At 35.1% G+C, this 13179-nt stretch overlaps 1 protein-coding gene across 3 annotated transcripts in view; it reads right to left on the reverse strand.

Annotated features, from left to right (window-relative positions):
- Positions 1–298: 298 nt before the first annotated feature.
- Positions 299–13179, reverse strand: part of ELOVL7 (ELOVL fatty acid elongase 7) — a 76076-nt gene continuing 63195 nt past the window's right edge. For all 3 annotated transcript variants that reach the window (XM_054512156.2, XM_045895305.3, XM_045895308.3), the window contains 4 exons: positions 12298–12354; positions 9816–9921; positions 4957–5093; positions 299–3063 (listed from right to left, as the gene is read on the reverse strand). In XM_054512156.2, coding sequence (XP_054368131.1) covers positions 2854–3063; positions 4957–5093; positions 9816–9921; positions 12298–12354 — 510 coding nt within the window. In that variant the 3' untranslated portion in view covers positions 299–2853. The remainder of the gene's footprint in view (positions 3064–4956; positions 5094–9815; positions 9922–12297; positions 12355–13179) is intronic.

A 13179-nucleotide genomic window follows, 5' to 3' on the forward strand; every position in this document is an offset into this window, starting at 1 on the left:
AAACACACAAGTTCTAATTCCTTCATAGAGCCTTCCCTGCTTTCTAAGTGACAGAACTTTCACTCATATGGCCCCTCGCCGCCCTATACATAGCTTCCTCTGTCAGTCTGTAAGTTTCAGGAGGCCCCAACTATCTCTGAGGCATCTTCGTATCACTCTAATATCTAGCAGGGGCTCTGAATACACCAAGTGTGCAACAAATGTGTAAAATGCTTTGGTTAAATGAGTATTCAGGATTAAAACCACCTACACATGCAAACATATGCAGTTATATTCCAAAATAAAAGACACATACACCCACACTACCACAAATTTATTATAATACACACACACACACACACACACACAACTTTGACAATATTCACAGGTTTCCATAGTCTTTAAAAATTTAACAGAAATAAGATAATTGAGGAAACATAAACTCATAATTTTATAATTTAGGTAACAATGTAGTCCACTCAATTAAGAATTCAACTCAACTAAGACGGTAAACTGGCAATGCCCCATAGAGACTTAAAATTTTGTATTTGTATTTTACAGTAGACATTGGTTTTCAAGGATTCATAGAACTTCATGTCGTAAACCAGATTTTATAACTGGTCTCTTTATTTGTTAGGTAAGCAGACCCAAAGGCAATAAAGTCCTGAAAAGTGGATGAAACCCCAATAGAAACTCTATGTGACCCACAGAGCCCTTTAATAAAATACTGTCCATGCATATCCTACATCCAATGATATGCATTTTGATCTAATGATGTTTACACGGAGGATGCTTTTGTTAGCTGTGATTTCTTTTCATGTAACATTCCAGCTCTCCACTTCTATTCACATAATTTAGAGCATAGTTCCATCACGCGCTACTGTGAGTTCATAGGCAAGTCAGACATTTTAAAGCCTACAGTGAGGTTAGGAGAGGTTGTACAATGCAAGACAGAAAGTATTGCAAAAACCAAACTCTCCTGTTTCATCTTCTTCTCTTTGTGCTTCTTTCTGGTCTTTACCCTTCTTGGGTCTTCAGGAATTTTGTGTGTAACAGCACAAACTCCACTGTCTCATTTTAGTGCAGGTTGGATGTGAAGAGCCAAAACAGGAAAACAGTTTGGGAACACTGAGGCCCTCCGAGAAATACATTATAACTGCTGTTCTTTTAGCTCTGCTTTCTGCTTTTTTTTTTTTTTACTTGAGAAAAATAAGGTATTTCCCCCATTTATCAAATCTTGTCTTCTCATATGGTAAGCAAGTGAAATCAGTAAAAGTCACTTAAAGGCAAGTAACATTATAAATCTGGTAAGTGTGAGAGAAAAGGCCATGGTATAGATTAAATGCCTGGGGTGACACATCGAACTACAGGGGTTTACAGTGAGGAAAAACTCAGGCTCTGATGGACGATGCTATCACTGTGTGTTACATAACTGAGACCCATAAGTACTGATTGTTTAAAGTCATAAGCATAAGCAGTCCTTCAAAATCAAGTATAAATATAGCAAGAAAGAAAAGCAATAGGGAAAAATTCAGAAATGTCCAAATATCATTGTTTCTGGGACAAAACTCTATTGACCAGTAGCTTTGGTTTGCCAACAAGAAAATGTGAGAACAAGAGAATTTTAGAAAGCAGTAATTGTGAAAAAACAAAAGTAGGCAAAATGAATTTCAGGTCTTCATTATATAGTTTATAGTTTTGAAAAAAAGAAATCCAGGCTATTCATTCATTCATTCATTCATAATTCTGGGAAATGTCTTTCCATGCAGTGTATCTATAACAACTGTTAAATAGGCTCTCTCTTTCTCTCTTTATTAAGAGACCCCTACAAAACCCAACAGTCTCTGGATAATTTCTGTGCCATCATTTTCCTCCAGTTGCTTCACAAATGACTCTAAGCCATCTCCGGAAACTGTGTATAATGGGAGGTCTGAAATCACTTATGATTTAAGGGTACTTGCATGAACATTTATATATCTAACCAATACATATTTAACAAGATAATCCTTTAAGCCACAACAATATGAGAAAGTGACATTATAATACAACAGACAAGAGATTTTTCCCACTGAACTACAGAGTACTTTTTCCATTGACAAATTTCACCTCTTTCCAGAAATATACAAAGTTAACTGCAAAATAGTAATAGCACAGTGCTTGTTAAGCCACAGAACAAATCATCTTGTTTTCAAAATATTAACTTAAACTTAGTGTCAAGTGCATGAATGTACTAACCAAAAGAATTGTTACTTTTAAACAGTATATACAACAAAAATGTTGTAGGGAAGTCTTATCAGTAAAGCTGGTAGTGGCTACACAAGAGATCCATTAAAAATTTTTGTTAGTGATGTTAAATGACAACTTATCAAAAATTCACTTAATGTTCACCAGTGTTAGCTCTTTAGAATGGGCATTTAACTTTAGAATAAATATAGTGTCTTCTGAATATAATCAACAAGCAACAAAGCCAAAACCCTCAGTTCGAGGTTTTCAGAGCTGGCAGAAGGAATCTATAGTAGGGCATGGATCTCTGTCCACGGTCAAAATATCTCATGATATTTTTTCATCTATACTGGACTTCTTTGAAAAGTACTCTACTGTTTCATATTCTCCTTTCACTATAACAAAATGTATTAAATAAAACCTTTATAGGTTTAAAAGCAGCTGAAAAACTTCCTGCTTTAGGCTCTAATTAGACTCTGTTATCTGGGATCTTTGGGCTCTCAAATATCAGAAGCTCCAATAACTTATCATAAAAATACAAGCTCTTAGTTTTGAAAAATATACAAAATGCACTTCACATGGAAATAGCTCTTGATTGTCAAAGAAAGTAAGATACCAGTCTCATTCATAGATTCATGTCGTGCTTGCATTTCAGTGATCTTTGTTTTTGCAGATTCCATTTTTCAAAGTTTTGGGCAGCCTCTGGCCTTTGGTGTAAGCACGGTACCAAAAGTGGAGAAAGAGCAGCAGAAAGATGCACCCATAACTCATAATGATGTACAGAAAGACTGGAAACTGGTACTTGCAATCTTCCATGAAAAAGAACTGGCCTATGTGGATGGTGACAATAATGAACTGGGCCTAACAGATAAAAGAATGAAAAATATTATTCAGATATGAAGTCACAAAGGAGCAATCATTTAATGCATTCTTTGGCTGCTTATGCTTAAACACTCTGCAACCACATCTAGGCTACTGTTCGGTAGGGAATTTTATCTTTAAATCTGGCCTCCATGGGTGTGAGAGTGGGTGGGACAGTGTCAAAATCCACTATTCAGTCCTGCCCAACTGTACAACTCCAGCGGCCCTTCATAAATGGCCCGGGAGCGGTGCAGGGCAGCAGGCCTTTCGTACCCAGAGAAAGAACCATCAGAGCAAGTTTTCTTGGCAAGTCTCTGTCTTGAGTCCTTGCCTTGATGAAATACACATGGGACCACTATCTTATGGCCTCATTTTCTAGAAGAGTTTCAGTTTCAAATATTCTGTCTTGTTGTTAGACAAGGTATTTCAATTTTGGGGAAATACAAACATCTTAATTAGAGCCCTAGCAATTCTGTAGGAGACAAAGCACGCCTGAGTCCTGGTATCTGCCACTTGTCGCCCACAGTTATATCAGGGTAAAAATCTATCCTACCAATGGCAGCAGAGAGTCTGTAAGAAGTAAAACAGTATTGATGACCTTCCTTGTAATGCCCAAGGGCTCTTTGTTCCAGAACATTCTACACAGTCTTAAGAGGAACACTTCCCAGGCTAATGTCCAGATTTTTTGCATATCTTTCTTCTCCTGATTAAAAGGCAACATGTGCTCTGTGGGAATGTTAGACAAGTAAAATTCCATAAGTAAAAATAAATAACAATTACCTATAATCTTCCAGTTATAACCATAGTTAAGCTTTTCACAGTTTCTTTTATGATCATCCTCAACTTTCCTTGCATCATCTTAAGAAACTTCTATGACCTTCCTGTGCAGTAGCTACCCTTATTTCTCTCATTTTACAGACACAAAGATGACACCTTTGGAAGTCTCGGTGACACCTTCAATATCTGAAGCAGGCATGTTTGTGTATAACCAACATGTTCGAGATAATAAATATCTATTCTTTCTTCTATTTTAGTATTTTGCCACATCGTTAAAAATTTTTTACAACATTTAAGAGTAGGCAAATGGGAAAAAAAGCCCAATACAAAATTGTCAATGCAGTATAATGCAAATCATGCAAGAGGTATACACATATATGTGGAATTATGCTTATTTTTCTTTCTCTTTGCTTAATTAGATGTTCTAATTTCTCGGCGATGAGCATATGTTACTTTACAATTAGAAAAAAATACTTAAAAAGAAAGCAACTGTGAATCATTTTCTTGATTTCATAATATTGCAAAGTAGGAATTAAAATAATTTATTTCATTATTTCCTTACACTTGGTTATTTAGAGCATTGTCAATTCTGTCAATATATACAATATACCGGCCCCTACCTCTTTCATCTGCATGTATGTTTACTATTCGGAGGAAAAACAGACTTAGAGGCAGGCATAGAGGAAGACTCGTAATGCCCTCAAAGTTACATTGCCTCCCTCAAAGTCATTTAGATCTAGAATATGGAATTTCTAACTTCTAATTTAATATTATGCCTGCTGCAGTTCAAATAAATTTCAGATTATCTTGATCATAATAAAATATATTTATTTTATAGAAAAGCATAAAATACTATAAAGATGGCCTAAAGATACACATTCTGCTTTAATGGTCTGAGGCTCTTGGCTACTAAATAAACTTTGTTTTCAACATAGTTCTTGACAAGAGTTTAAATAACATGGAAAGGATAATGATGGGATGCAATATAGGGGCCACACACTCTATATTCCTATTGTTTTGTAACTTTTGTTCTTTAGTTAGTATTCTGATTCACAGGGAAGAGAAATGACTCCAGTTTAGTTTTATATCTGGTTTTAAAGAAAATTAATTACTCACAAGCTGTAATAATGTCAAATATTTTTTCCACCACAGATACTTCTGGAAGGTTGGTCCCATTGCAGATAGCCCATAGTAGGAATACATGACTACATGTACAGCTGTATTTAGAAGGGCATGGAATGTTCCCAAACCACCTGGAAAATAAAATTATTGTAAAATGGGGGTAACGTTCCTTAAAATGAGATTCATTTTTGTCTGAACTGAGATTTTAGAATAACTATTTCTTTAATTTTAGTAGAAAGAAAAACACATACAACATCAATTTGTTAAACAGCTACCAAATTAGAGGGAGCTGGATAACATATTCATTCAGTAAAATGTAAGATGCACATCTTCAAAAATAAATTACAATGCCTTTATTTATTATTATATCTTAACCTTAAGATGGTCTTTTGATTTGGATTCACTTTAACAAACTAAGTTGAGTTATTTTTTTAAATGGTATATGCTTAATAATAGTAATCAAATTCATTTTTTTTAGTGAGGGTTCACATATATAAAGTACACAAATGCAATCTTAAGTGATGATTGTGTACATAGGTATACACCCACATAACCATCCACCAAGGTCAAGATATAGAACATTTCCAACACCACGTACAGTTCCTTTGTCCCCCTTCCAAGAATATACCCCTCTCAATGTAACCTTTATGCTGATTTCTATCATCAACTATTAGCTTTGCCTGATATTAAACTTCATATAAATAGAATTATACAGGATAATCTTTTGGACCTAATTTCTTTCAATCAACATAATTTTTTTAAGATTTGTCCATGTTGCTGTGCATATTAGTAGTTTGCTTTCTTAATGCTGTGTAGTATTATAGTATTGCACTGTATGAATGCATCACAATCCATTCTCTTGTGCTATAAAACTTTGGCAGTAAAACCACTGGCTTTCATTAGTAGGCTATGCTAAGTTTGCTTTAATTATTTAAAAATAATTATTGTTCTTCCAAAATAAACTTTTATTAATTGTTAAGCCATCTTTGTTTACTGCCTCCACTTGATTATTATCAATTGTGTCTTCCTATCTTGATTTTCCTCTTCTAACCACTACATCTCCTACTGATCACATTCAGTTTATAGTAGAAGCAAAGAACCCTGGGGGAACAGAAGCAAAAATCATTTCAATTATCTTTAGCTGGACCTGTAGTACAGTGGAAGGGGTAACAAGGTGACTAGCTGATAGCAGGAGAAAAAAACCAAAACACTCTTCCTTAGCATTTTTCCTAAGAGGCACAATCTAGAAGAAGATGCATTCTTTATGTATAGCCTGATTCAGCTTAGTGATGTTGATCTGGGATTTAAATTTTTCTCCAAAATATTCTACTTTGTTTATTCCAGTATTCTTTAATTCCAGAAATAAAGTGAAACCTCAAAATGTGGAATTACGTTAGAAAAGGGACCAAATTCATAAACACTATGTATTACAGAAAGTTTAAAGCAAAATAAAAATTGTTGCGTAGTAGAAACTAATTACATTTTAATAAGCATTCATAATTGCAGAAATTCCAGATACTTCTAGATACTACCACTGCTAAAGTACTCCTTTAAAATAACGTGTTTTAAATAATTATTTTTGAGTAATTTAAATATTCCCCCAGTGCCTCATTTATGCATTTTCTAAGTAGAATAAATAAAATTGCAGCCAATTCTTTAATTATCATAAATTTCAAATCAGAAGAAACTGAATTAATGAAGCTTATTAACAACCTCCCACCTTTTATTATTTACATTTGGATTAGTCTTTTTTCCCAAAAGAAACTTGAATAAATAAATTATAGTGGTGTGAAAACAGCTTTTCTAGGGTGATTTAAAAATATACTAGTTGTCTATTTCTGATAGTTTAGGAGTCAAGCTGCTTAACAGGGACTTAAGCCAAATACCTCTCATGTCCATTTATGTCTTATGATTATATAAACACACAGGAAACAAACTACATCAGAGCCTTTCTCACTAAGATACCTGTCCCACTTTTTGGTAGAAGACTATTTTCCATCCAGAATCTTTCATTATTTAAATGTCCTAAAATGACGATTTTAAGGACAGGAATTTAACAAAGCACTAGTGTAGCTAACAGGGTTTTTAGTAAGGATTACTAATCAAAATCAGCTATCAAATAAAATTAACTTGCTGATTTTGTCTAGTTATTATTTTCTCAAATATGTTAATAAGTTTGTTCATAGAACATTTTAATTAGTAATGCTTTTCACATCTTCTTTGGAAGGCTTTCCTGATAAAGTATTTTCTAAGCTTGCTTTCTTCTTTTTTTTTTTTTTTAAGATTTTATTTATTTATTTGAGACAGAGAGAATGAGAGAGAGAGAGCACATGAGAGGGGGGGAGGGTCAGAGGCAGAAGCAGGCTCCCTGCCGAGCAGGGAGCCCGATGCGGGACTCGATCCAGGAACTCCAGGATCATGACCTGAGCCGAAGGCAGTCGCTTAACCAACTGAGCCACCCAGGCGCCCGCTTTCTTCTTTACAACAATAGTTTTGCAAAGCTAACATCTCAAATAAATTGCAATTAGTACCATCTGATTTTATTCCTTTTTAGAAAAATAAAGGAATCACCTGGGTAATTACCACAATTCTCCATATCTCTGGAAGGGAGTATGTGCATAATGAATATAAAAACCTGCCAGAGAAACATTTGCATCATATTCCAAAGAAAAATTGGAATGCTTTTTTATGCCAGAGAATTGTGCATCAGGCGAACAGGAAATTAAATACTAGATAGAGATTAGCTGTGCTCAAATTTTTGAAAGAACAGTGTAAACTGGACAGTTTCATTACAGGAATGAAAGCTAATGCCAAACCACATTTCTGGAAATATCTCAACTCTTATTGCTGTACTTGTCACTAAATAAATATTAGGTGTACAAGTATTTACTAGATCCCACGTGCAAGACTTAACAGAAATGCCAACTCATGGAATATATGACAGAAGAAAGTATTTACATTTTGTTAAGCAGAAGAGGGATTAAGCTGTGGACAATGAACCTGCTACAAAGTGTTTGATGTCCATAAACAGGGTAACATTAAAAACCAAGGAGTTTCATGTTTAAATTTTCATTATTGAAAGCAATGCTTGTTTGAAAATGGAAGTCAGACTATCAATGGGCTCAAAGATAGACATTAGAAAAATGCTCAACTCTATTCTTCAAATAAAGTTCATTTTTCCCATTATAGAACTTACAGCTATTCAATATGGAAAAATTAGAAAGTACAGAGAAGGATAAAGATGGAGAGAGAAAGCACTTTTTGTGTTAGTCCCTCTAAGTCACTGTATTTTGGGGTAAGGCCTCCCAATCTTTTTCCTACTTATATTTATTTTTCAGTGTTGTGATGTAATATTCTGGTCTCAGAGAAGAAATCTGAATAAATAAATTATAAGAGTGTGAAAGAACTTTTTCTAGCATACTTTAAAATAGAATAGACACCTATTTCTGATAATTTTGGAGTCAAACTGCTTAAAAGAGAAGACGAACTAAATGTCTATCGGTATCATTTGCATTTCACAATTATATATACACAAGAATTCATAACCATTTTATTAATGGATGGTTAGGTATTTTCCCATTTTTGGCCAACACAAATAAGATGTCAATGAATATCACTATACAGAGAACTGATGTGCATGTGAGAGAAAACATAAACACATAAAGAGAAGTAAAATAATGGAGATTAAATAATCTGGCTATCCTTGATTTGTAAAATGGACACAGATGAGACTATCTTATCATAACGTGAGTTACATTTTTACATTAACATACATTATCAGAAAAACCAGCGACATTTACTTTTTAAAAGTCCAACATACAAATGCCAATTTGGGAAAAGGAAACACCTCATATACTGGAAAATCTGATGCCCACAGGCCATGGTAGGGACAGTTCTTCTGGCTCCTCTAGGTTCTGGTATCTCTTTCATGCCAATGGCTTATTCATGCCCTCTCATGCTCTGAGACATGAGGATTTTTCCTCAGGCTTAGAGACTCTAAAACTTAAACAAGTGTTTCTCAATTGTGGTTTCTCTTTTTTGTCCTACAAAGTCAGAATGCCTAATATAAATAAGCTCTTCACAGAAATTTTAAAGCTTTGTCTAACATGGGCTGCAGATCTACTCAAAGACTTCTCAAATTTAGGAAACTCATATTAATTAATCTCCCAACCAATGTCTGCTAATAAGTATATGTCCTTGGGGTCATCATTTATTTAACACTTCATGATAGGGTAAAATTACTTACCCTGTTTTTTCTGATTCTAGATGTTCAGAGGCATAAAGCCAAATCAAAGGAACAAAAGAGGCTGTTCGCCAAGCTTTTGCTTTAAACCAGTTTCAACTTCAAAAAAATCAAAACAATATCCTTCAACCACAATTTGACACATCTTTAAAGAGTTGGTAAGGGATGAGGTGTGTATCAGTTATTGGAATTTTGAATGCAAAGAAGCCTGGAACTTGAGAAACATTCTAACTTTCTGGAAACCTATTAAGGAATAGATATCTAACTATATTTCTATAAAACTAAGGCTTCTACCATTTTATTTGTTTACTGTTTATTTATTTAATGATATTTAATAGAACTATATGGGAAAAGAGTAAAATCCAAACAAACTAACTAAAGGATATGGGTAGAAGACTACCCAAAAGTCATGTGTCTCTAAAGAATGAAGGGATCTAGGTTAAAGTCTTACATTTATGTTTCAGGTAATAATGAAAGTCAGAAGTTCGATCAAAGTCATCTTTTGATGTTTTGAGTTTCTTCTAAATCACATTTAAGGACAGAATTTGTGTTTACAACATACAGAAATGTAATAGTTTATAACACATGAGCCCAACTCTCCCTTGGCTACCTGCGGCAAATTTGACTCCAAACCACCAGGTCCATGGCATGATGGTATGATGGAAGACATGCAGGAAACTCACTTGGCTATTTTTCTTACGCAGAACAAAAAAGATCTGAAATAATTTTAAAAAAATCAAGTTCATAGAAAATCATGCAATGATTGAGCTACTGATTTATCTACAAAAATACTGGCAAAGTACAAACTATTTCACATCATAATTTGCATTAAAAGGGCCGCCTTAGAGAATGCTCATAGAAGCAGCTGATTCTCCAAGGGGCAGCTGAAAAGCTAATTAGTATGAAGGAACTTAAGTATGATGGCTAGTCATAGGAGAATCAATAAAAAGGTGTTAAAGAAAATGTATGCAGATTTGAAAATCAAAAATGGAAAGTGAAGAACATAGCCAAATACTATTGAAAGAAATGTTACTGGCAGGAAAACATCCATGTGGATTTTGAAGTATATGGGAAAGCACAGAGTCTCAATTCTTAGGACAGAAATCATTCTATATTGCTCTCTAAGACATCCTACTAATTTAGATAAGGGATAAAGCAAACTGAAAAGAGGACTTGCAACAAAGCAAAAGTTAGCATATCATTAGTAAAGAAAGATGAAAAGGGAAAAATTCGAGGGGATTTGGAGAAATAGGATGGGAGAAAAGAAGTGGCCTAGGAACAAAGGCACCATCCAGACTGAATGTATCTGTGGTTTGCAGAAACCCTACAGACAAACAAAGAGGAGAACAAGAAGGCTTTTGCAGGGGGAAATTTTTTTCAAAAAAATTTCAAAAGCAGAATTAAGTGTTCAAAAAATATTTAAAATTCAGAATGCCAGTGATGAGTCAGACTTCTAAATATAGGACTAAGCACAGCAACACAAACAAAAGTATCCATAATGGTATTTGAGAAATGTGGTTTAGGGAAGGACATAGAGGTAGCAACAGTTTCCTTATGGAACCCGGAAATGAGAACATGCAAAGCAGAAACAATGAAGCTAAAATGCATTTACTTATGCACATGGAAGATGGCCGCACCATGTAATGAAAAAGCCCCAGACCAACTCTCTGGGGTCCCTGTCCCAAGCAGTAGTGGCATTCCTCTGGGTGAGTTACTTACCTTCCTGGCTTCGATTTATTTTCAGATTGAGAACTCTGGCCCAGATCAGTGGTTCACAACCCTGGCTGCATATTACAGTGTCCAAGAAGCTTTATAAAAGTAGCCATGCCTAGGCTTTAACTGTAGACCACCTGGCACCAAATCTCTGGAGGTGGGGCCCAGGTTTTGGAGGTTTTTCTAATGCAGTTAATGCTCCTGTACTATGATGGCTGAGAACCAGTGAACTACAGCAGGGGTCTCCAAGTGTGGACCCTGGACCAACAGCAATAACATCACCTGAGAACTTAAAAGAAATGCAACTTCTTGAGCCCAACAGACTGAATGAGAAACTCTAGGGTTGGGGTCCAGGTGTCTGAGTGTTTAACAAGCCCTCTAGGTGATTCTAAGGCAAGCCCAAGTTTGAGAACCACTGTATTCTATGCTCACTAAAGCCCATTCCAATTCTAACAGTATGTGATTATTCAGCTGAGAAGGTGAAGCATGTTGAGATTTGCTGCAAGAAATATGTAGTCTGTCACTGACCTCTACCTCTGAAACTAGTAATACATTATATATTAATTCATTGAATTTAAATAAAAAATAATAATTAAGCAGAAAGAAAAGAAATATCTATTCTGTAATATGTAATGGTAATATGTATCCTGAAGAGAGAAGACACTTGTCTGTCTTAGACCCAGAACTGGTTCCAGATATCTGAGACCTACGTGCCCCAAATATATGATAAATATCCAGCTTTCCTAGGCTACTGTGAAAACAGTACACGCCTTTCTCCTCTCATCAAGGACCCTAATCCATGACACTGGCTTCTCCCAGAGCCCATCACCCAAATCCAGAGTTGATCCTCAACAGGACCTTAAGTTGGAAGAGAAAAGGTCTAATCAGCATAAACTTGAGAAAGGCAGCTGGAGTTAGTTTTGATATTACCTAAATTACTAATATCCCAGGGATAACATCCTAATGTAAGTTTATGAATTTTGAAGCACTTATCCTCTTAAAGGAATATGGCTGACATAGTGCTTTGGTTTATACCGAAAGAACCCAAAGTAAATGTTCTCTGCTCTTTGCTTCGTGAACTTGATTTCCCAAACACCTGTCATCCATCTCCATAAAGATGCAGTTTTGCAGCGACAGTTACATGCTTATCTTAGTCAGGTGGCAGATACATAAGAAAACCTTTTGGCATTGGCAAAAGACTGAAAAAAAAGGCTTATCCTATCTATGCTCTAAAACTACTGATAATAAAAGGTAAAAGATAATAGGAGGTCTGCCTGAAGTGGAGAGATAACCAGAGCTATCAGACAACTGAACTCGAGCAGTTTATTGCTTCTAGTGATACATCAAACATTCACCAAATGTGGTGACCACATACTCACAGTATCTAATAGCTCAATAAATTTGGAGAAGTAATAAAGCCAGCAGGTGCGTGCCATCTGCAGAAACACACATAGATATGAATTTATTTTATTTTTTTATATGGAGGAAAATTTCATTTTTTTAATTTTGGCAAAATATACATAACCCAATTTATCATCGTAACCATTTCTACGTGTTTGGTTTGGTGGCATTTAGTACATCGACACTGTTGTGCCACTATCTCCATCCATCTGTAGAACTCTTTTCATCTTGCAGAAGTGAGACTCTGTGTCCATTAAACAATAACTCTTCATCTCCCTTCCCCACCAGCCCCTGACAACTACCATTTTACTTTCTGTCCCTGAATCTGTCTACTCCAGGTACCTCACATAATAGAATCATACAATATTCGTCTTTTTGTGCCCGGATGATTTCACTTAGCATAAAGTCCTCAAGTCTCATCCATGCTACAGCACATGTCAGAATTTCCTTCCTTGCTAAGGCTTGATAATATTCCATTGTATGGATAGACCACATTTTCTTTACCCATTCATCTTTCCATGGACATTTGGCTTCCTCTACTTTTTGGCTATTACAAATAATGCTGCTGTGAATACAGGTATACAAATATCTCTTTGAGTCCCTGTTTTCAGTTACTTCTAGGTATATACCCAGAAATGGAATTGCCAGATCATATGGTAATTCTATTTTTAATTTTTTGATGAACCAGATATGAATTTATTTTGAAATCCAGGAAGTTAAACAATAAAAGCACCAATTTTCATTTAACAGAAAACTATGCCCCTGACTTTGATTCTTTCTGATAATTTTTAGCTTTTTTTCTCTCAGGCCATGTAATTTGATAATTGTGTCATTTGCTTCTTCTGAGTTCACATTAAGTG

Source organism: Mirounga angustirostris, unplaced genomic scaffold, assembly GCF_029215605.1.
Source record: "Mirounga angustirostris isolate CCGP_5_RB_7025 unplaced genomic scaffold, mMirAng1.0.hap1 SCAF_7, whole genome shotgun sequence".
NCBI lineage: Eukaryota > Metazoa > Chordata > Mammalia > Carnivora > Phocidae > Mirounga > Mirounga angustirostris.